The 24,282-nt window shown below is 42.9% G+C and overlaps 1 protein-coding gene across 4 annotated transcripts in view; it reads right to left on the reverse strand.

Moving 5' to 3' along the window:
• Positions 1 to 24,282, reverse strand: part of thsd7ba (thrombospondin, type I, domain containing 7Ba) — a 1,034,072-nt gene that overhangs the window by 466,943 nt on the left and 542,847 nt on the right. For all 4 annotated transcript variants that reach the window (XM_069935130.1, XM_069935128.1, XM_069935129.1 and 1 more), the window contains one exon: positions 5,205 to 5,405. In XM_069935130.1, the coding sequence (XP_069791231.1) occupies positions 5,205 to 5,405 (201 nt within the window). The remainder of the gene's footprint in view (positions 1 to 5,204; positions 5,406 to 24,282) is intronic.

Consider the following 24,282-nt stretch of genomic DNA (forward strand, 5'->3'; position numbering starts at 1 on the left):
AAAGTTCAGTACCCCGTCCCCGCCTTCTCTCCGTAACCTTTAATACCCTTATACTGAAGAAATAGATCTAATTCCCTCTTAAATATATTTAATGAACCTGCCTCTACTGCCCTCTGTGGCAATGAATTCCACAGATTCACCACCCTCTGGGTAAAGAAATTCCTCCTCATCTCGGTCCTAAATGGTTTGCCTATTATCCTCAAACCATGGCCCCGGGTTCTGGATTTTCCCATCCTTGGAAACATCCCATCTGCATCCATTCCGTCCAGTCCTGCCAGAATTTTATAAGTCTCTATGAGATCCCCTCTCAATCTTCTAAACTCCAGGGAGTACAATCCCAATTTGCGCAATCTTTCCTCATAAGTCATTCCTGCCATTCCAGGTATCAGCCTGGTGAATCGCCTCTGCACTCCCTCCATTGCAAGAACATCCTTCCTTAGATAAGGTGACCACAACTGCACACAATACTCCAGGTGTGGTCTCACCAAGGCCCTGTACAGCTGCAGTAAGGTATCCTTGTTCCTATACTCAAACCCTCTTGATATGAAGGCCAACATACCATTTGCCTTTTTAACCGCCTGCTGTTCCTCCATGCTCGCCTTCAGAGACTGATGTACAAGTTCCCCTAGGTCTCTCTGCACTTCTCCATCTCTTAATCTATTGCCATTCAAACAGTAATCTGCCCTCCGGTTTATATTACCAAAGTGGATAACCTCACATTTATCCACATTGTAGTGCATTTGCCATGTATCTGCCCAGTCCCTCAATTTATCCAAATCACACTAGAGCTTCCTGACCCCCTCTTCCGTGCACACAACCCCTCCTAGCTTAGTGTCATCTGCAAATTTGGAGATATTACATCCAATCCCCTCATCCAGATCATTAATGTAAATTGTGAACAGCTGGGGTCCCAGTACAGATCCCTGTGGTACCCCACTGGTCACCGCCTGCCACTCAGAAAACAAGCCATTTATCCCAACTCTCTGTCTTCTACCTGCCAGCCAGTTCTCAATCCACATCAATACTTTGCCCCCAATCCCATGAGCCTTGATTTTGGAAGCCAGTTGTTTATGCGGGACCTTAGTTAAGGCCTTTTGGAAGTCCAGGTACATCACATCCACTGGCTCTCCCCCATCTATTTTACCTGTCACCATCTCAAAGAATTCCAATAGATTTGTCAAGCATGATTTACCTTTTGTAAATCCATGTTGACTCCGTCCGATCCCTTCTCTGCTAGTCATATGCTCCACTATTACATCCTTAATAATGGATTCCATCATTTTGCCCACTACTGATTTAAGGCTTACAGGCCAATAATTCCCCGCTTTTTCTCTACCCCCCTTTTTAAATAGTGGGGTAACATTAGCTACCCTCCAATCCTTGGGTACTGATCCTGAGTCTATCGAGTTCTGGAAAATAATTCTTAAAGCATCTGCTATCTGAATGGCCACTTCCTTGAGTATCCTAGGATGTAAATTATCAGGCCCTTGGGATTTATCTGTCTTCGATCCCATCAATTTCCCTGAGACCATGTCCTTTGAGATACTGATTTCTTTCAGTTCCTCCCTTGCATTAGTCTCTATGTTTCCCAACATCCTTGGGAGGTTATTTGTATCCTCTCTTGTAAAAACAGAACTAAAGTAAGAATTTAATTGGTCTGCCATTTCCTTATTCCCCACTATATATTCCCCTGATTCCGACTGCAAAGGACCTACTCTGGATTTCACCAATCTTTTCCTCTTGACATATTTATAAAAGCTTTTGCAGTCGGTTTTTATGTTTGCCACAAGCTTACTTTCGTAATTTATTTTTGCTCTCTTGATTAATCCCTTTGTCCTCCTTTGCTGCATCTTGAACTGCTCCCAGTCTTCGGTTGCGGTACTTTTTTTGGCCAATTGATATGCTCTCTCTTTGGACCCAATGCTGTCTCTAATTTCCCTTGTTATCCACGGTTGAGTCACCTTTTTTGGTTTATTTTTATGCCGGTATAAACGATTTTTGCAATTCCTCCAGAACCATGTCAGAATCTATTGATTCTTCGAAGATCATTACAAAATCATTCACAATCTCGATAGCTGCTTCTTTCAGAACCCGAAAATGCATTCCATCTGGTTGGGAGACTTATCTACACTTAGAAAATTCAGCTTCCCAAACACTTTCTCTGGATGATTTAACTGCACTTACCTTTCATCCCTGACACCCTTGAAAGTCTGGCATACTGCTTATGTCTTCCACAGTGAATACTGATGCAAAACACATTCAGTTCCTCAGCCATCTCCTTGTCTCCCATTGGTAAAACACAAAAGTCTGCAGACACCATGGTTGAAGTTAAAACCCAATGCTGGAGAAACTCAGTAGGTCAAACAGTGTATAGCTATCGCCCTTATTATGGGGTGATGCTGCAGTGAAGTTGGCTCAACAAGGAACAAAAAAGGCAAACTTGCCTTTTATGGGGAAAGCCTACAAGGCTACTCCAGTGTTGCTTTTATGGAGAGCAGTGTCAGGAGCCTTCCTCCAGAGCTGAGGGAGGCGGTGCGAGTGGTGCAGTAGCACCGCCTGTCGCCTTGAGGTCACACATACGTGCCTGAACATGGGCGTATTTCCATGTTGGAAATTTATCCCAAGCCATTTTCTATCAGTCCTCTTTTTCTTCAATATATACTTTAAAAAAAGCTTTTGGTATCCTTTTTGATAATTATTTTCTGGCTTCCTTTCAAAGTTCACCTTTTCCTTCCTAATGACCTTCTTATCCATCGCTTCCCACTATTGCTTTTCCTTCCTTGTAGGTCTTTCATTTGCTTTTTCTTTGGCTTTGACTTCTATATGACAGTTGTCAAACATCTGACAGGATCTCAGCTGGTGCAATGCGTAATTCCAGAGCTTTCAATCTCCCACATCAATGCATGTTGAGCACTCAGATGACCCTCAGCTCCTGGCCCATCAATTTACTCTGAGATCCTTAATGGCTGCTGTGAATGCTACCTCCATAGAGCTTTGTCTTGTTCTTCAGGACAATCCAACAGACAGGAAAGAGGGCAATGTGAAAAATAACGGAAAAATAAGAGAATGGAGTTGTGAATGAAGAAAGAGTGTCAGACAGGAAAGGTAACACTGGTCGGTTTAAAGTAGACCTCAGGTAATCAGTGTGGATTGTAATATTGTTTTAAAGTTTAAATCATAAGCTTGAAAACAGAGTGCAAACAGGCACTGCATTCATGAACAAGCAGAGTCAACAATTACCAAAAAAAAGAGATGTATTAAAGGAGAAGCAAGGAAAGCATATGAGGAAGAAGGATGCAGCTAGAATCAGATTAAATAGGGAGGGCGGCATCTCATACTGGGATCGTTCAATTGGGCTAAATATCTTGTTTCTACACTGAATATTCAAATTAATGTGGAAGATATAATTTTATGGCATCTTTGGAAAATATTGTGGATAATCCACAAGCACTCCAAACCAATCCTGATCTCAGCACCAAATCCTGGCCATTCATTATTCTACCAAGAAATATTACAAGAAAGGATGTGCTAATCCTTTAATGCGATAATACTTGGCCATAGCTCAGGAAGTTTTTAAAGAAAGTAATTTTTTTAATGAAGGAGTTGTATTGGAACAACTTCGTTTTCAAGGAATTAACAATACATACATTAAGTTGTAACCATGACTGAGTTTATCTTAAGACTTATTCTAATTAAAATTTAAGCACATTGTCAATGAGAGAGGCTATCATTACATGAATTCTAGCTGTATCTATCCTTTCCTTCAACAGTTCTAATCAGCTATTGCAATCTTCTATTCCAGCGTAAAAATTGTCTTTCCTTGTGAAATGTTCAGAAGCAGAGTCATTTTCTTGAACATTTTTTTTGTTTTGCTGTATCAACAACCGATAGCTCTCTGTTACTTTAATGAATTCTGCAGAGAATGTTCAATTAATCTGCTAACATTGTCAAGCTGATACATTCCCATAATGTGGAGATGTGTTTTCAAATGGAAACCTTGATAAACCTCCTTGTTCACATATATAAATACTTTGACTTTGTAAGACAACTGGTGAAGCTGCAATACTTATCTTGCCTAAGGACTCCATTATGTGCCTTGAAATTATTCAATGTTGCTTTTATTTTTGAGTAAAATTTCCACTCCCAACCGCTCACAAGAAATATTTAGTCTTTGTGAAAATGTCTTCAAACCACATAGCTTGAAGGAGTCAATTAATGTGTTGCCCATTTGAATTTCATGATAAGGTCTCTCAGGAAGTTTCAGCAATATTGAGAATCTATCAAAAATACAACATTAATGAGACTCCTTGGGCTGCAATATATAAGAGAATTTCTGCAGGTTATGCAGCGTTTATAGGAAACAAAGATATACAGTATAACCATCATTTTTGACCTGAGCCTTTCATCAAAATATGAGAAAAGAGCAAGCTGGAGAGGAGAGGAGGGAGGAATGGCAGGGGAAAGGAGCACAGACCAACAAGCAGGAGTTAATATATGGATATACATGGGAGGGTAGAAAAGAAAAAGTGATGGTGGGAAGGGACACCTCTCTGAATGGAGAGGGAAGGGAATGGGGCGGGAAGCTGAAAGGATGGAATCAGAGAGGCAGGGAAAGAGAGAGACAAGGGGAAAAGGTTTCATGAGAAATGGAGGAGTTGATGTTAATGCCATCTGCTTGGAGAGTGCCCAGACAGAATATTAGGTGTTGTCCCTTCAATTTGCAGGAAGCCTCGGTTTGGCAGTGCATGAAGCCATAGATGTCAGTGTAGGAATGATACGTGGAATTAAAGCATATGATACGTGAAATTAATGATACGTGGAATCGAAGCACACAGGAGTGTCAAAAACATCATCAATATTATTACTCTTTAATTTTCCCAAAACATTGAGAAAATTGCTGTTTGTTCATAAGAGCATGAGTCGGCCAGCCACACGTCATGCAGCCCTTTCAGCCTGTAAATTATCTAGAGAAAACATTTTACATTCAGTAATAATAATAAGCAAATGAAGAGTTCACAGCGAGATATTGGGTAATAACTTTCACTTGAGAAAATATTGAGAACAGATAAGAAACAAAAATATAATCAAAAACCAAAGCAAATTGAGAGAGAAAAGTTTACAACTAAAAGGAATGTTAAGAGTTCAATGAAAAATATACAATCGTATTTGGTAAACTGAGCCTTTTCATATTGATTGCAACTAACCTTGATGATTCTTGCACAAAATCCTTTCCTTGTAAGAACCTTGCCCACATGTTTGATTATTTTCTACCACACAACTTTCTTCAAGCAGATCCCAATGAAAGCACATTGGGTCCTCACAATGAATGGCTTCAATAAGATGTGGACATTTTCCAGCACGACTAGTCGGTTCTCCAATTACATGACGCTTTCTTGTCTTGAATCCTATAATTTAAATTGGTTACAATTTAGTAGAATAAACACACAGAGAACACATAGTATTTAGAATAACCAATGGAACTACATTACTCAACTTATTAGTATTGTTTCCCCACACCTTGATGAAGTGCTCAAGCCTCTGTTGGTGATGTATCTTCACCTTTGCTACATAAAGGCACTGTTTGACCTGCTGAGTTACTCCAGCATTTGTGTGTGTTTTTTTTTGTTTTACCCCTGTTTTACCTTATTAGTATTTTAGATCAATTAAATAGATCACAATCCATCACTGGAGTATCAAAATATTCTGACAACACCATATTTCTTGATTATTCATTCACTTACAAACAATAAGATGAAAATTGTAAGGCCACAATTATAAATATTATTTCTAAACATACAGAAGCCACAAGATACTTCAGATACAGGAATGTAGAACAAATGTCAATTGTGGGTGGAACTCAATAGTTTTGATGAAAGGTTCCAACCTGAAAATGACAATTTTGTTTCTCCCATTTATGCGTCTCAACCCACTGAATTCCTCCAGCAGATTTATTTTTATGTAACACTCAGAAGCATTCATTGCACCTGCAATGAAACTGTAATCATGATCACCCAACTACTGTTGGATAAAGTATACACCCTACATAAATATCCTGCAGTCGGGCATATCCAGTTCCACTTAATGGGAATAAAATTAGGTAAGGAAAGCAATGTAGCAGCATTATTCGGCAACTCTTCATTCACTTGGTTGACAGATGATTAATTACAATGATGTTCTTAGAATTAGCATTGGATAACGTATTTGAATAGTGATTTGGGTCTACATTTGTTAAGTTTGTTATTTCATAATGCTGTTGTTATAGAGGCTTTAAAACTATTTACAATATTTCTTAATTCAGAATGGTGAGAATGATGAAGAGGTCACACAACCTTTATGCATGGAAAAGTTTGTGCAGGTGATTAACCAACTATTTTTATGATCTCTCTTACTTCAATTAATTGCATTGGCACACCTTCCTTTGGTTCTTCAGAATCTTCAAAATAACTTTTCCTCATGATAATGCTAATGAATTGATCGTAGACTTCACAAAGGGGAAGCCTGGAGAACACAATGGAGGGTAGCAATGGAGAAGGGAAGAAATTTCAAATCCATGGATGTCAACCTCTCAGAAGACCTCTCCTGGTACCATCATGTTGTTGCAATCATGAAGGAGGCAAGCCAGCAGCTTAATTTCATCAGAAGTTTGAGGGAATTTGGATTATCACTAAACATTCTTGCCAATTTCTATAGGTGTAAAGTGGAGACCATTCTAACTGGTTGCATCACTGTCAGGTGTGGAGATGCCAATTTGTAGGACAAGAACAGGCTACAAAGGGTTGCAAACTAAACCACCACCATCAAGGGCATTAGTTTTCACTCTGTAAAGGACATCTTTAAGAGGTGGTACATCAGAAAGAAGGTTCAATCAATGACACTCACCAACCAAGCCATGGCATCCTGCTATCATCAGGCTGGAAGAACAAAAGCTTGAAGAGACACACAACACTACAAAAACAACTCCTTCTTTTCCACCATCAGATTTCTTAATGGAGAATGGATCTATGGACACTACGTCACTTTTTCCATTTTTTTGCACCAGTTTTAATTTAAAAAAAAATCTTATATTTACAAAATTCTAATTTATAGTAATTGTGTACCGCAGAACAACAAATTTCATAATACATGTTCGTGACAATAAACCTGATTCCTTGTTTCAGTGCATTCATCTATTCCAGCACTTCAAAAGGGGAAGAGGCATTGGCTCCTTGGACACCACTCCATTGCCTAAGGGAGATAAGAATCAGGCCACCATCCTTGTTACTCTAACTTCAGAATCAGAATTTATTGTCATGAACAAGTTATGAAATTTGGTGTTTTGTGGCAGCATCACAGGGCAAACATTCATATTATAACCATCTTACAACATTACTACAAAAATTAAAAAGTGCACGAAAAGTAAGGGAGTGCTTTGGTTTGGTGATTATTCAGGAATCTGATTACAGCAGGGAAAAAGCTACCCTTGTGTCATTGAGTGCTCATCTTTAGGCTCCTGTACCTTTTTTTCCAATGGTAGCAGAGTGAAGAGGGCATGGCCTGGGTGGTGGGGTCTTTGAGGACATTTAAGAGACCGCCTCATATAGATGTCATTGATGGAGTGAAGTCGGGTGCCTGTGATATTGCAGGCCGAGTTAACAACCCTCTCGGTTTATTCTTGTCCTGAGAGTTGGTGCTTCTATACCAGACAGTGATGCAATCAGCCAAAATGCTCTCCATGGTACACCTGTAGAAGTTTGAGAGTCTTCAGTGACATACCGAATCTCCTCAGACACCTCACAAAGTATAGCCACTGATGAACCTTCTTTGTGATTGGAGATGTTGAACCCCAGGAATTGGAGGTTCTTGACTCTCTCTACTACTGACCCCTCAATGAGGTCTGGGTCATGTTCCCCTAACTTTCTCCTGAAGTCCACAATCATCTCCTTGGTTTTGCTGTTGTTGAGCACAAGGTTGTTGTTGTTACACCATTCAATGAGCTGATCTGTCTCCTTCCTGTACGCTTGCTCATTGCATTTTGTGATTCTGCCAACAACTGTGTTGTCATCGGCAAGTTTTCAGTCAAACCTACTATTGCAAATCCAGACAGCTACAAAATATTGCAAGAGTGAAGTCTGAAACCAGGCCTTACAGATCCACAGCTGCTTAAGATAATCTTGTTGAACAATCTGCGCTACTACAAGATAACAGAACATGCCAGAGCCATTTTGCAAGCAATGGAGAGGTGCACAATTACAGTCAAAGGAAAAATTAATAGAGTCATGAAGGGGATATACTAGGGTAATTTGTTCATGTGCATTTTTTCTACCCATGCTTATATGTATAAATATGATGAAGGAGATTAATATGTTGTGATCGTTTGCACTGCCAATGAATTCATGAAGACACTCAGATTAAAAAGAGTGAAAGGGTAAGGAGCATCCCATAATAGAAACGGGAATTTGGATTCTATTTGTAGAAATAGCATTAGTTTTTCCTTGGCTACCCAGCTGGAAGAAAAATCTCAATGATGATGAGTTTATTGTCATAAATATTGTACAATGCACATATGCACCAAATTTCTTATTTGCTGACAGCTTTATTCTGACAGACCTGTCAAGGTCTGATCCCACATTACCAAGCAGAATAAAGAATTTATGCAGATCATACACCAACTTACTAAGTCTTCATTTATCATTCATAACATCAAATTCCCCCTCCACCAACAAATTTCCTTCTACTGGGGAGGACTTCTTTGCAGGAGTTGTTGAATCCTAAGGTCAAATAATGTCAAAACTCTTAGGTTGAGTTCCAATATGCTCAGTTTTGATTCCACCATTACTGTTTTTTTACTCCCTCATGGTCCTGTGCAACATGCCAGCCATAACAGTCGATAACCAATCTATATTACCCTGCAAGGCATTATAGTTGATAACTAAATGATATTATTTGTCACTATGACATCCCTCCCTTATCAAATAAAAGGATCATCAAATATATGAATGATGCTTAAACTACTTTTAAACCTGTCAACTTTCAATACAGATGATTTCCAATACCAATATCAACTCCAATTTCCAAATCACATATTTTCCTGGATGATTTACAAAACACAGATTTCCAAACCATAAAATACAAAGTTCTCCACACTACTACATAATGAAGTCTTGAAATCTCCTAGGTGATCGTTGTTGATATTGTGGTCTAGTTCCTGGAATTGTCTGGCCCGCTTCTAGACTGCTGACTGTGATGTTCTGCTCAGTTTGTCTACTGCCTTGATGCTGGTTTCTAGTAGTTTCTCTTTCTAGCTAGTTTCCAGTAGTTCCTCCTTCCAGCTGGTGCATTCCAGGTCCATCAAACTGGTCATCTCGGCTCTGCTCTCTCGTAGTTTCGTCTGGTGTCAACATCACTAGAGTGCTGCAATGATAATACTTTTTCACATGTGATGTGTTTCTGTCATAACTAACAACTTCTGGTGACTGAACCATCACCTGATTTCCTTCTCTGGACTCCACAATATATGGTTGGGGAAGAAATGGTGTGTCCATTTTATTCTTACAAAATTGATGAACTGTTCCAGAGCCAAATCTAAGCTGGCACAGATTCAACGAGCCAAATTTCTGACTGGAGGATCCACGTGCCAGCATTGGACACCAAGTGGGTAAAACTCAAAAATATTTATCATGATATTTTGGCCATTAAATCTTAGGGAAAAAAAACTGTCAATTACCATTTTCTAACTTTCAACCTTGAAGATCCTTGCAATACAAAAGGTCACTCTGTCAACTTGATGTGCACTATTCTTAAGGCGCAACAAGTGATTTTCAGTTTCAAAATAAAATAGTTACCTTTTAATTCTCCAAAATGTACTCTACATCCACTTTCACTTCCATATGTGGAAAACTTTTCCTCTTAATTTAAAGATCTTTCTTGAGTCCATAGGTTGGCAGAGTGATTACAATGGTTGTTAATTTGAACATTCAGCAAGAATAATCACGGCATGAAATGTGACTTGAATTATGCATTGGAAAGTTCCTTGCACAGAAAGAAACTTTATATTACACTGGGAGAAGCAGAACTATTGTAATTCTGTTAAAACAAAAAAAATATCCAAAAGACTTTATAAATTGGGATTTCCTCCTTCACCTTATAGGAACTAATTGCTGGTTACATTTCAAGTTGTATCAGCAATTTGGCCAGAATTTGCTTCTATAGGCATTGCTGTAAATCATCCTTTTATTATTAATATGAAGTATCCATTAGTCATGCCAAGTGGTATTAAATAACCTACGAATGATAAAACAGCAATCTCCATATTGAATTTATATTGAAATTCATATGAATCATGTTTTGAAGATTTAACTTATTTCCCATGTAGTACTACTAGAATGCTATTTACTACATTTAGTCTAGTTATTCAAGCAGTAGGACAGAAATCGAGTCCACGCTGCTGAAGATCCAGCTGCGCTGGATGGGTCACGTCTCCAGAATGGAGGACCATCGCCTTCCCAAGATCGTATTATATGGCGAGCTCTCCACTGGCCACCGTGACAGAGGTGCACCAAAGAAAAGGTACAAGGACTGCCTAAAGAAATCTCTTGGTGCCTGCCACATTGACCACCGCCAGTGGGCTGATAACGCCTCAAACCGTGCATCTTGGCGCCTCACAGTTTGGCGGGCAGCAGCCTCCTTTGAAGAAGACCGCAGAGCCCACCTCACTGACAAAAGGCAAAGGAGGAAAAACCCAACACCCAACCCCAACCAACCAATTTTCCCTTGCAACCGCTGCAATCGTGTCTGCCTGTCCCGCATCGGACTGGTCAGCCACAAACGAGCCTGCAGCTGACGTGGACTTTTACCCCCTCCATAAATCTTCGTCCGCGAAGCCAAGCCAAAGAAGAAAGAAGAAGGACAGAAATACAAACAAAGTCAGAAACAGTTCAAACTGGTTAAATAAAACAATAAATTGTGTCAAATGTGGTGGCCTTTTAAACTCAAAAATTGTAATCATCTAATTATTTTTAAATATTTTGGTTGCATGACTATCTATTGGACTAAAGTCATGCCATTTTATGGCTACCAATTATCAGCAATGAAGTGATAAACTCATGAATAGCTCTATTACTGTCATTTATATCACTGAAGCAGTGCAAATCATTTAGAGTTCCAAAATAAATTTACTCTCCATGCCAGTACACTTGTTCATTTGAGGCCATCAAATTCTAAAGTAGCCAGCAGAGCTTCCTGAACTAACTTTGCTATTCATTATTCAAAACAGCAAGGGAACATACTCTCCATTCTCTCCCAATCCTTTTCCAAATGTTATGATTTGGCAGTAAACAAGAGCTATTTTTGCTTCCTCTGTGATGCATCGGATCAAAGCCTGAACCTGTCATGATGATCGCGAATATTCAAATAAATTGTGAATGCAAAATATTTTCCCTTCACTCCATGATGATGATTTGAATCAATAATAGATGGTCATTAAGAATTAAAATTAAAATTCCAAGTAAATATGGAACATGAATGAAGATTTAGCAAAGGAAGTCAAATTGTGGGGTCAATTTTCCAAATTTAAAGTTAGCTCTTAAACTAGCCTAATAAGAATGAAGATAATAACAAACAATCAAAAGAGTGGTCATCACCGGAATGGGCTGTGTCAGACTGGTATGGCTTTGGTTCAACAGGCTTTGGTGAGAACAGGTAAAAGGTGAGGGATAGTAGGAGTTGAAGTAAGAAAGGTCCTCCCTGTTCAAGGAACAAAAAGGATTCAGCAGGTAGGCACATGCAAGGGCGGGATTTAGATATTTTTTTTCTCTAGTTATAAACAGTGGGAATGGCAGCCAAGGCAGGGGGACATTCCTTTTATAGAATGTGGGTCATCAGGGAAGCCAGCAGGATCCCTGACAACTTCATCAGCAAGAAGCGCATCCAGCTGCAGCTCCTGACAAGTCAAGTTAAAGATCATTCGGGAGGCAGAGGGAGCGATAGACAGAGTTACAGGGACACTATCACACCTAGGAAGCAGGAGAAGGGTAGATGGGTGACTGTCAGGAGAAGGAAAGAGAACAGGCAGGCAGTGCCTGTTCCCCTCAATAATATATATATACCATTTTGGATACTGATGAGTGGGACAAACTACCAGGGACAAGCCACGGCAGTAAGGTCTCTGACATGGTTGGGACCAGTGGCTAAGGTAAAAGAGAAAAGAGGCAAGCAGCAGTGATAGGGGATCCATAGGGAGACAGATAAGAGATTCTGTGGGACAGATTGAGTATCCCAGATGGTATGTTGCCTCCCTGGTGCCAGGATCCCAGCTATCTCAGATCAAGTTCACGGAAGGTGAGCAACCAGATGTTGTTGTCCATATAGGGACCAATGACATGGGTAGGAAGGGTGAGGAGGACCTACAAGGAGAGTTCAGGGAGTTCAGCACTAGGTTGAAGGGCAGGATCTCCAAGGTAGTGATCTCAGGACTGCTATCTGTGCCATGTGCAGGTGAGTTTAGAAATAAGATAATAATGCAGCTTAACACATGTCTAAAGATTTGGTGCAGGAGGGAGGACTTCAGGCTCTCCTCCAGGAAAGGTGGGGTTTGCATCTGAACTGGAGGGGGGCTAATACCCCAGTGGGAAGATATGCTCATGCTGCTCTATTGGTTTTAAATTAGATTTGCAGGGGGAGGGGAACCAGAGTGCCAGAGCAGATAGAGGAATGGAGGAGGGAAAAGATTATATTAAAATTGCATGCACCATTAGAAATCATCAGGTTGTACATGGTGGAAATGTTCTCAGGTAAATCTATTTCAATGCAAAGAATATTGTAGGAAAAGCAGACAAGCTTAGAGTATGGATTGGCACGAGGAATTATGTCATTGTGGCCATCAGTGAAAGTGGGTTGCAGGAGAAGCATGATTCAATATTCTAGGCTTCTGTTACTTTAGATACAGGGGGGGCGGAAGAATGAAAGGGGGAGGAGTGGCATTGTTCGTCAGGGAAAATATAACTGCTGTGCTTAAGCTGGACAGACCAGAGGGCTCGTCTTCTAAGGCTATATGGGTAGAGCTGAGGAACAGGAAAGTTATTACCACATTCATGGAGTAATTTCCTCATTTTTGAGGAAATGAGAAAGGATCTAGAATGTGTGGATTGGGTTAAGTTGTTTTCTTGTTTTCTGGCAAGGATGTGCGAGGTAAGTGGTAGATCTTAAAAAGGTGAAATTTTGAGAGAACAGTGTTTTTATGTTCCTGTCAGAATTAAAGGCAAGTCTAGCAGGCATAGGGAACCTTGGTTTTCAAGAGATTTTGGGTATTTGGTTTGGAAGAGAGAGGTGTGTAGCAGGTATAGACAACATGGAGCAAATGAGATACGTGAGGAGTACAAAAAAATGAAAGAAAAATCAGGAAGAGTAAAAAAAAAGACATGAGGTTGCTTTGGCAACATGAACATGAAAGACAATCATGAGTGTTTCTACAGGTATATTAAGAGCAAAAGAATAGAAAGGTACAACATTGGTTCCCTTGACGTCAACTTTGTATAGAGCCAAAAGAGATTGGTGAAGATCTTAAATGTTTTCTTTTAATCAGTATTCACTCAGGAAATGAGTACAGAGTCATACAAAGTGTGGAAAACAATCAGTGAGGACATGGAACTAATAGAGATGAAAGAGGAGGAAGTGCTTAGTGTCTTAAAGCAAATAAGGGTGGATAAATCCCCAGGGCCTGACCAGATATTCCCTCGTGAGGGAGGCTAATGTAGAAATTTGAGGGACTCTGGCAGAAATATTTAAAATGTCCTTAGCCACGGAGGTGATGCCGAAGGATTGGAGGGTAGCTCACGTTGTTCTGTTGTTTAAGAAAATCTCCAAATGTCATCCTGGTAAGTATAGGCTGGTAACCTGATGTCAGTAGTAGATAAATTATTAGAAGGTGTTCCAAAAGATTGGATATACAATTATTTGGATAGCCAGATACTGATTAGAGATTGTCAACATGGCTTTCTGCATGGTAGGTCATAGTTGATCAATCTTGTAGAGTTTAACTAGGAGTTTTTCCAAGGTTACCAGGAAAGTTGACAAAGAAAGGGTTTAGATGTAGTCTACTTGGACTTTAGTAAGGCCTTTGACAAGATCCCACACAGGAGGTAATGCATGATGGTTCAGACGTTAGTTGAAGTAATGAACTGGATCCAACAACGGCTGGACGGGAGACGCCAGATAATAATGGTGGATGATTGCTTCTCAGATTGGAGGCCTGTGACTAGTGGTGTGCCTTAGGGATCAGTCCTGGAACCATTGTTGTTTGTCATCTATATTAATAATCTGGATGATAATGTGAATCAGCAAGTTTGCAGATGACACTAAGTTTGGAGGCATTGTGGACTGTGAAGAAGGTTTTCAAAGCTTGCAGAAGGATCTGGAACAGCTGGTATAATGGGTTGAAAAAATGGCAGATGGAATTAAATGCAGTCAAGTGTGAGGTGTTGCATTTTGTAAGGACAAATCAAGAAAAGACATACACAGTAAATGGTAGGGCACTGAGGACTGTGATAGAACAGAGGGATCTGGGAATACAGATAGGTACATGATCCCCTGAAAGTGGCATCATAGATAGATAGGGTTGTAAAGAGAGCTTCTGGCATATTGACCTTCATAAATCAAAGTATTGCATATAGGAGTTAGGGTGTTATGGTAAAGTTGTGCAAGACATTGGTGAGGCCAAAATGGAATATCGTGTGAAGTTTTGGTCACCTAACTACATGAAAGATATCAATAAGATAGACAGAGTGCAGGGAAGATTTACTAAGATGTTGTCCAGACTTTAGGAACTGAGTTAGAGGGAAAGGTTAAACAAGTTAGGACTTTATTCCCTGGAGTATGGAAGAATGGCGGGAGATTTGATAGAGGTAATTATGAGGGGGATTGACAGAGTAAATATATGCTTTTTTCCCCCACTGAGGATAGGTGAAAGGCAAACCAGAAGACACAAGTTAAAAGTGAAATGGGAAATGTTTAGAGGGAACATGAGGGGGAACTTCTTCACACAGAGAGTAGTGGGAGTGTGGAACAAGCTTCCAAATGAAGTGGTGAATGTAGGCTCAATTTTAACATTCAAGAAGAATTTGGACTGGTGCATGGATGGGAGAGGTATGGAGGGCAATGAACTTTGGCGCTGGTCAGTGGGATTAGGCAAAAAAATAATGGTTTGGCACAGACTAGAAGGGCTGAAGTTACCCGTTTCTATGCTGTAATGTTCCATGGTTCTACGTAATAAAAATGTGAAAAAGATTAGTAAACATTCAAATGTGAGAGAGAGAGTACATTTCAGAGCTACAGGAAAATAAGAGAGGAAAGGACTGAAGGGGTTGTTCTGCTGGGAGCTGGCATAGACCGATAGATCAAATGGCTTCCTTCTCTGTTGTAGTAAATTAATAAGCTAACCAATTGTACAGAATTGAAAATTATGCCATCGTACTGCTTAGATTTAATATTTTTTGGCTGGATAGAAAAATTCTGAGGCTACTGGAGCTGCTGCAACAGCAGTACTTCCATTGATATGAACGCATGAAGGGTGGGGAGCAGACTCACAGTGCTCCATATATAGGCTTTAAAAGACCTTTGGTGATTTTATATGACTGCAGGGACTGGCCCAAGATGGCAGCGCCTATGATTGGCAGCAGCCATGAGGGGTTACAGATGCCAGGGAAGTAGAGGAGTGATGCAGGGCACCAGAAAATGGGGAGACCAACCCCACTGCCCCCCCCCCCACCACCATTTGAGAAGAAGATACAGAGGAGAAGACCCATGGGACGGTGATGGCAGCGGACCAGTGGGGGGGGGGGGGGAGGAGGGTTCTGCGGCTGAAAAACAGGCGACTCACTGTTAGAAACTCACGGTGAGGAACCCATGCAGGCTGCAGGTGACTGTGGTCAAGGGATTCACACCAGACTGGCTCACGGGGCACCAGGTATCAGATATGGAATATGAGAGGGTGGTGAGGGCACTGAAGGGTTCCTGATCGTTTTGGAGGTTCGGACCTGGAGCTCAGGCTACTGATGATTTGGATTGGACTCTGTGTGACTGGAGGGGCTATGGGTGATCTGGAGGTGAATCCATGTGACTCTGGGGAATCTCTTCTGATTCTCTTTCTCTGACTGTAATAAGACTTTCAGGCAATTTCTGCCAACGGCGAATCTGTCTGCCTTACGGCAGATGAAAACAAATTTTGTGTAATATTGCACTAACTTTATTTGATAAAAATAAATTGAATCTTGAATATTCAAGAATGATGAGAATGACATCAATTTATCTATTGTCATCAAGACCATCTGCTTTTTGTCTCCAAAAGTTCACTGTTAAATATTATAAATAATAACTGAATTAAATAGCAAAAGTTGGGATCTCCTGTCCCTTTACTATTTACTCCTATTGCCAGAATTCCTTGTTGCACTTTTGTGGTGATACACCATTAGCTGACTGCAGGGGGCAACCTGTGCACCTGCAGAAGAGCAACACCTGGCCGGCTATCAATCAGCCAAGCTGAATGGACCAAGTCCCACCCGGTCAGCTGCCAATCATTCTCCAGGATATAAGCTAGATCAGGCCCCTCAAGGTCAGTCTCAGAGCCAGCTCTGTGGAAGTTTATGTGGAATAAAGCCTGTTGAACAGTCTTTATGTTTTGTGTCTGCCGTTCAGCTCGATAGCACATCACAATTTATTCCACATAAAATTTGAAGCTTTAATGGATAAGCTCGAAGCCGACCCACGTCATCCGAAAGCACAGTCACACTTCGAAATCTGGAAGCACATGGTCGAAGTGATCAGCAAGGCACACGCTGATGACATCCTAGACTCTGACAGGAAAGGGCTCGTCTTACTCCGCTTGAAACTGGGTCCACAAGCTTTCCAGGCCCTCAAAGACTGCACCAAGTACTCTGAAGCAATGAACACCCTGGAAACCATGTAAAAACCTCCCACAAACGTGGTTTGAGCAAGGTACCTTCTGAGTATTCGTGCCCAGCAGCCTGGAGAGACAGCCGAGTCCTACCTGGGAGCCAGACCTTGCTTGGCAGAACCCGGGGTGAATGAAAGGGAGGTCAAAAAGTTGATCATCAGAGATGCCTGTGTCCATGTTCTATGCTAGAAAGCCATCAGGCAGAAGCTGCTGGAGGACAATATCTACTTCCTGGCCAAAACAGTGGAGGTAGTCCAAGTCCTGGAGTTAGAAGTCCTGCACACTGAAGCCTTTGACTCCAGGATTCCCCAGGCTTCTATGTGGTCAGTACAGACTGAGCTGTGGGCTAAAACCAGATGTTGGATGAGAATATCGCTGCTGCAGGCACCCTACGCCTGTGGGTCCCGGTGTGGGTCAGATCGACAATCGCACCGAAACTCCCCGGCCAGAAATCAGTACTTCTCAAGATGTGGTAAGAAAGGCCATTTCACTAAAGTATGCCTTTCAAAGCCTGCCAGCAGTTCAGCAGCCCTCTACGACCAGCCCCACTCCGCAGCAACTTCTGACCTCCCCAATCTTGGCAGCCCTACTTCTGCCTCGCGGGCAAAGATCACAGCATGCTTGATATGCGCCTGGACCAGCACTCGACCATGCCAGCGCCGCCCCGCTAAGATGCCACATCCACGAACCACAATGACATCACTTCCGGGCCACAGAGTGACGTCACTTCCGCACCCCACGATGACATCACCAGCACCAACGGCCAATGGTGTGACATCACTTCCTCCGACGCTACCAGCGCAGCTGGGGGGGAAGGCCAGCCAGTCCACCACCACACACCCTCATGTGGCACTGCCATCTTGTACCGGGCAGACACAGGCGCCACAGCCACCCAGGTCCTCCCAGGCCTACAATGAGCACAGCACCAATGACGATGACAACGTGTTCAATATGGGCGCTGACCAGGCCACACTATTGACGTATACCATGGCTTTGGTTGTCACTGATCGCCACCCACACCTACGGAGAGCACCACCAGCCAACACTCACCTCTCGCAATGCACCCCACACCTGCAGAGGATACTGCCGGCCGCAACTCTCCCCCGCCATTAGAAATGACGACTCAGACCCCGAGATGGTCCTAGTGGCCTCGACACTGAACAGAGACATCCCTCACAGCCTCTGGTGCTCCATGATGGATGTCAAAATCAATGAGAAGATAACAAGCTGCCTAGTAGACAGTGGCAGCACCAAGAGCTTTATTCATCTGTGTGTGGACCGCTCCCTAAAACTCAAAATCCACCCCACAACCTTCTCTATCGCCTTTGCTGTCCAGGACCAAACTATTAATACCCTCGGGCACTGCTCTGCCGATCTGACTGTGGCGGGGGGAGACATACACCGGGTTCAAGCTCCTGGTCTTGCCCAAACTCTGTGCCCCAGTCCTCCTGGGCTTAGACTTCCAATGTCACCTGCAGAGCGCCACTCTCGCCTTCGGGGGGCCCCTACCTCCATTCATGCTCTACAGCGTGCCATCCAACCAGCCTCTCCACGCTGTGCATCGCCCCACCTGCTCTCTTCTCAAACCTCATGCCAGACTGCGTCGATAGCCGCCAGAAGTAGGTGCTATTGCGCCCCAGACAGAGACTTCATCAGGGCAGAGATGCAGCAGCTTCTGGCAAAGTTGTCATAGAGCCCAGCAACAGACCATGGAGAGCCAAAGTCCTGGTGGTCAAGGGAGTCAGCAAGCAGAGGATGGTCATGGATTACAGCCAGACCATCAACCAGTACACCCAACTGACGCCTACCGCTTACCGAGGATAACCAACATGGTCAATGAGATAGCCCACTACCGGGTCTTCTCCACAATTGACCTGAAGTCTGCCTATCACCAACTCCCCATCCACCCACAGAACAAGCCTTACACCACCTTCGAGGCAGACAGGTGCCTCTACCAGTTCCACTGAGTTCCATTTGGGGTCACAAACGGGGTCTCCCTTTTCCAGCAGGAGATGGATAGTATGGTAGACTGGCACAAGCTAAAGGAGACTTTCCCGTATCTGGATAATGACACCATCTGCGGCCATGACCAACAGGACCACAATGCAAATCTGGAGAAATTTCTCCGGACGGCCGAGTTGAACCTCACTTACAATAAAGAGAAAAGAGTGTTCAGCACCACCCACCTCGCTATACTGGGGTACATTGTGGCGTATAGTGTAATTGGCCCAGATCCAGAATGGATGCGTCCATTAATGGAGCTGGCCCTTCCCCACATGCTCAAGGCCTTCCGCAGGTGCCTTGGCCTTTTCTTCTATTACCCACAGTGGGTTCCTGGCTTCTCGGACAAGGTCCATCTACTGGCCTAGGCCACAACTTTTCCTCTCCCACCCAAGGCGCAGGCAGCCTTCACGTGCATCAGGCAGGATATCGCAGACGCCATGCTGCATGCCATGGACGAGGACTCCTCCTTCCTGGTGGAGAGCAATGCCCCCGATGTGGCCCTCGTCGCTACCCTTAACTAGGAGGGGTGCCCATCGCCTTCTTCTCCAGGACCTTCTACGGTTCCGAGCTGGGGTACTCCGCCATTGAAAAGGTGGCCCAGGGAATCATGGAAGTGGTCCGCCACTGGCACCACTAGCTGGCTAGCAGGAGATTCATTCTCTTCACTGACCAGCAGGCAGTGGCGTTCATGTTCAACACCACTCACAAAAGCAAGATCAAGAATGATAAGATATTGCGCTGGAGACTCGAGCAGGCAACGTACAGCTATGACATCCAGTACTTACTGTCCGGAGAAGTATAATGATTCCCCCGATGCCCTCTCCCGAACCTGGGCGTCGCTCCACAACAACCAGCTGCAGGCCCTGCATGAGTCCTTCTGCCACCTGGGCATTACCCCTTCATACCACTTTATCAAGTCCTGAAACCTCCCGTACACCATCAGGGATGTCAGGATGTCAGGACCATGACTGAGGTGTGCCAGGTCTGTGCGGAATGCAAGCCCCGCTTCTCCGCCTGCCCCTGGCCCACGTCCTAAAGGCCACTCGGCCCTTTGAACACCTCAACATAGATTTCAAGGGTCCCCTGCCTTCCACGAATCAAAATGTCTATTTCCTCACAGCCATAGATGAGTATTCCCACTTCCCGTTCGCCATCCCATGGCCAGACACCTCCACGGCCACCGTCATCAGAGCACTGACGCAGATCTTCACCATGTTCGGCTACCCCATGTTCATCCACAGTGGCAGGAGGTCTAGCTTCATAAGTGAGGAACTGCACCAGTACCTGACAGCAAGGGGCATAGCGACTAGATGCATGACTAGTTACAACCCAAAAGGTAATGAACAGGTGGAGCACGAAAACAGGGTAATCTGGAAGGAAGTCCTTCTGGTCCTTGTCTAAGGGGTGGTCTGTAGAGTACTAGCAGGACACCCTCCCCGAAGCACTCCATGCCATCAGGTCACTCTTGTGCACGGCTACCAACGAGACCCCTCACGAACGCCTGTTTTCGTTCCCCAGGAAATCGGCGACGGGAATCTCAACCCAGCATGGCTCACATCCCCAGGATTGGTGCTCCTGCATAGGCATGTGCGGGCCCACAGGGCCGAACCCCTTGTCGAGCAGATGTTCCTCCTACACGCAAAACATAACTATGCCTGCTTTAGGTTCAGCAGCAGCAGGGAGGACACCATCTCATCCAGGGACCTGGCACCAGCAGGAGCACCGACCAGAGCACAACAGCATCCTTCATCCCTGGACCACGCCGGCCCAATACATTCCCCTAACCCTGGACAACTGTGGGACACCCAAGGCCACGCCAGCCTGCTGTGCCTTCCCCACCGTGGGCACCCCAGACTCACTCCAACCGTGAGGGATGAACCTGCCCCCCCCACCCATCCAACACCTCACACACACTTCAACTCTGGCCACCCAGCCACTCCTCCATGCTGCACCACGCTGCACCACGGCAGCCGCTCCGGCCCCTGCCTTCCCCCTTGCCAACCTTTGACCAGGAGTCAACCCTGTGACTGTTGCAAAGACTCTGATGGCCACTGGACCGTCTAAACTTTTAAATAATGTACATTTGTTTGGAGCTTTGTAGAACATGGAATGTAACATTCCCCCCCCCCCCCACCCCGGGACAATTTTAAAGAAGGGGTTTGAATGTGGTAATACACCACTAGCCTACTGCAGGGGGAAACCTGTATACCTGTAGAAGAGCACTGGAGGACAAGGCAACACCTGGCCGGCTATCAATCAGCCAACCTGAATGGACCAAGCCCCACCCGGTCAGCTGCCAATCACCCTTTGGGAATATAAGCTACATCTGGCCCCTCAAGGTTAGTCTCAGAGCCAGCACAGCCACTCTCACAGCCAGCACTGTGGAAGTTTATGTGGAATAAATCCTGTTGAACAGTCCTTACGTTTTGTGCCTGCTTTTCTGCTTGACAAAGCATCACAACCTTCTGACTGTGATGTCTTGTCTCACCCATCAAAAAAGCTTTCCTCACTTTCCCTCCAACTCCGATCTTAAGCATTTGACTTTTGTCTTGTTGACCATTATGATCTGCCTATTCTCCAGTTTCACATCATTTGTGGTTTTGAAAGATAAGAAAATTTACTATCTTTCAAACTTTGCTGCCTTTTTTTAATATTTGCAAAAGTTAGAATGTGAAAATATCGGCTTATTATGTGTCATTGCTTTGGGACCTTCAAGTCACTTGACTACACACTCTCAAATACCTGGTCAGTAAATATATTGACTCACAGAAATACTTTACTTATATCTAAATTTCTCCCAAATTACTTCATGTGGCAGTAAATATTCCATCATCCTCTGACATTTGTTCACTAACTTAAAATGTTCCTATATCATGACCCTTGTTGCTAATTTTGCTCCCAAACCCTCAAATCATTGTTCCGCTAATTCCACTCAATGGCTGAAGCAGCCTTGTTTCGAGAGGACATAAAAATATCATTTGATTCAAAAGTTGCAAAGTGGAGTTCCTATAGTTGTCTTAAGCTGATTACTCTCAACTTCATGAATGTTTGTTCTTCATTTGTAGATACTAAATTTGAAGATGACACAAAGACAGATAGGAAAATATGAACTGCCAAAAAAGACCTAAGGAGGCTACAAAGGGAAGTAGAAGGTGGCCCCGTTATAACTCAATCACTGAAGTCCATAAAATCTCATCGCAAAGAAAGCAGAGTTGCACTAAATCAGGTTTTCAATAAATAGTTGTTCTTACAGTTGAAACTGAAACACAAATTAATTTTTAGTAAACCATTATAATCCAGTTCTTGTGTCTGAAGTATTGTAGCACGAGTATAAATCTGTGTGCGTCTGTGTTTGGAAATGCCGTGTCTTTCCTGAGGTCCATGCTCCTGCCGGAAGCCCAATGCCCAAGTCCAATGGCTCCTCATGTCATATCAAAATTTGCATTAAATTGGGACGTGTTAAACTGGGGTTTCACTGTGGATCGTTTAGTCATGAGGGAAAAGATCTGGCAAATGGAGTCAACTGTGAAATTGTTCATCCTATCTGAACATAAAAGAAGCATGTCATCAGGATGATGAGCTGTCAAAGCTCTGAGATACAGAAGGTATTAGGTGTCCTCATACACAATTTAAAGAAGACAGAATATGGAGGAAAATTAAGTATATTTCTTGCTGGAAGAAATGAATACAAATGTAGAGAGTTTTTGCTTCCATTACATACAGTTTTAGTGAGATTTTAGAGAGATTACTGTTACTATTTTTGCAGTATTGGCCTTATTTAAGAAAGGAAGTTAATGCATTAGAAACAGTTTCAAAGTTTACAAGCTTAATGCCTGAAATGAGTTAGTTGTCTTATAAGTAAAAGCTAAGCTTGTATCCGCTGGAGTTTAGAAAATAGGAGAGTAAACTAGATTGATACATTTAACACCCTTAAAGGTCTTGACAGTGTGGATGCAGATTGGATTCATCTTGTGGAAAAATCTAGAATCTGGTTTTATAATTTTAAAAATATGGGGTTAGCCAGTTAAAACAGACTGCAGGTGATTTTTTTTTAAATTCTTCTTGAGGATAGTGATTCTTTGAAACTCTTTTTCTCAAAGGGTAATCGAAGTAGAGTCTGAATACTTTTAAGCCAAAGGTAGATAGATTATCGATAAACAAGAAGTTGGAAGGCAACTGTGAGGAGATGGAAATGTAGCATTCAGGTGACATTCAGATCAGCCATCATCCTGGTAAATGGCCAATTTAATTCCCTCAAGAGGCCAACTCCTCCTGTCCCCAAGTTATCTGTTCATCTTGACATTTGTGATCATGTGCATTCTAGGTGAAACAGAACTTGCACTTTTCCCTATTTTTTGTAAGAACATGTAATCATAATTTTGGTAACTTCTACTTTGAAAAAGAACCACTTGACAACTTCAAGCTTAAAAGAACAACTTTATCTGGAACAGCACACACAGAGGCTTGTCTTGTTTCTCTGTTGTTTTTCCCCTGCAATACACAGCATAGCCTCCAAGCTATAAACAAGGCACACAGGCAATAAAGAAGACCAACAGGAAGTAAACTCCTCCCAGCTTCACTTTAAAAACAGCTCAAATTTACCAAGCTTCTCCCCCCACTTAAAATCCAACATGCCCCAAAATTAAAAGAACAATGGGTGTCATTAGCTTGCAAGCCCCTAAAACTTATTATAACATCTCAGCAACAATTTAATAATGTGAAAACATGGCAAATTCCATATTCAGTCTACTATAAACTATCCAATCAAAGATTTAATCTGTCAAGAGGATTGCGAGTGCACTATGATCTGCACACTACTACCGATGACCCAGCAGGCACAACTGACAAAGGTGTTTTGGCAGATCTGGTGTTGGGGGCATAAGATGGATCTGTGAGTCCCTGTGAGGATGTCCATCCTCTTCAGGGGACTCAGACTCCTCTCCCAGCATCTCTTTCTCTGGGAACACTTCCACAGTACTCTGTCTCACCATTGGAAACTCCGTGGAACTGTCTGCCTCTGAGTATGTATCATGACATAAGAGCACATGGTCCTGATATCTACAGAAAACATGTCCATCAGTCAGCTTAACAACATAGGATATAGGGCCACTCTGCTTAAGAATAAACCCCGGGCAGCCATTGTTGATTGTTTCCCACATAAAGATAGTCTTTCTTGCGCATGTTGATCATGTCCTTCCTTCTGCTTTTCCTGTTTTCTCTCCACTCTTGCCTTCATGTCCGGGCACAGCAGGTCCAATCTTGACTTGGGCCTCTGCCCTATCAGCATCTCCGCTGGAGTCTGTGCAGTTGTAGTCTGTGGTGCAAGGCAGTATTTAAACAAGAAATGTGAAAGC

This window comes from Narcine bancroftii, chromosome 4 (assembly GCF_036971445.1).
Source record: "Narcine bancroftii isolate sNarBan1 chromosome 4, sNarBan1.hap1, whole genome shotgun sequence".
NCBI lineage: Eukaryota > Metazoa > Chordata > Chondrichthyes > Torpediniformes > Narcinidae > Narcine > Narcine bancroftii.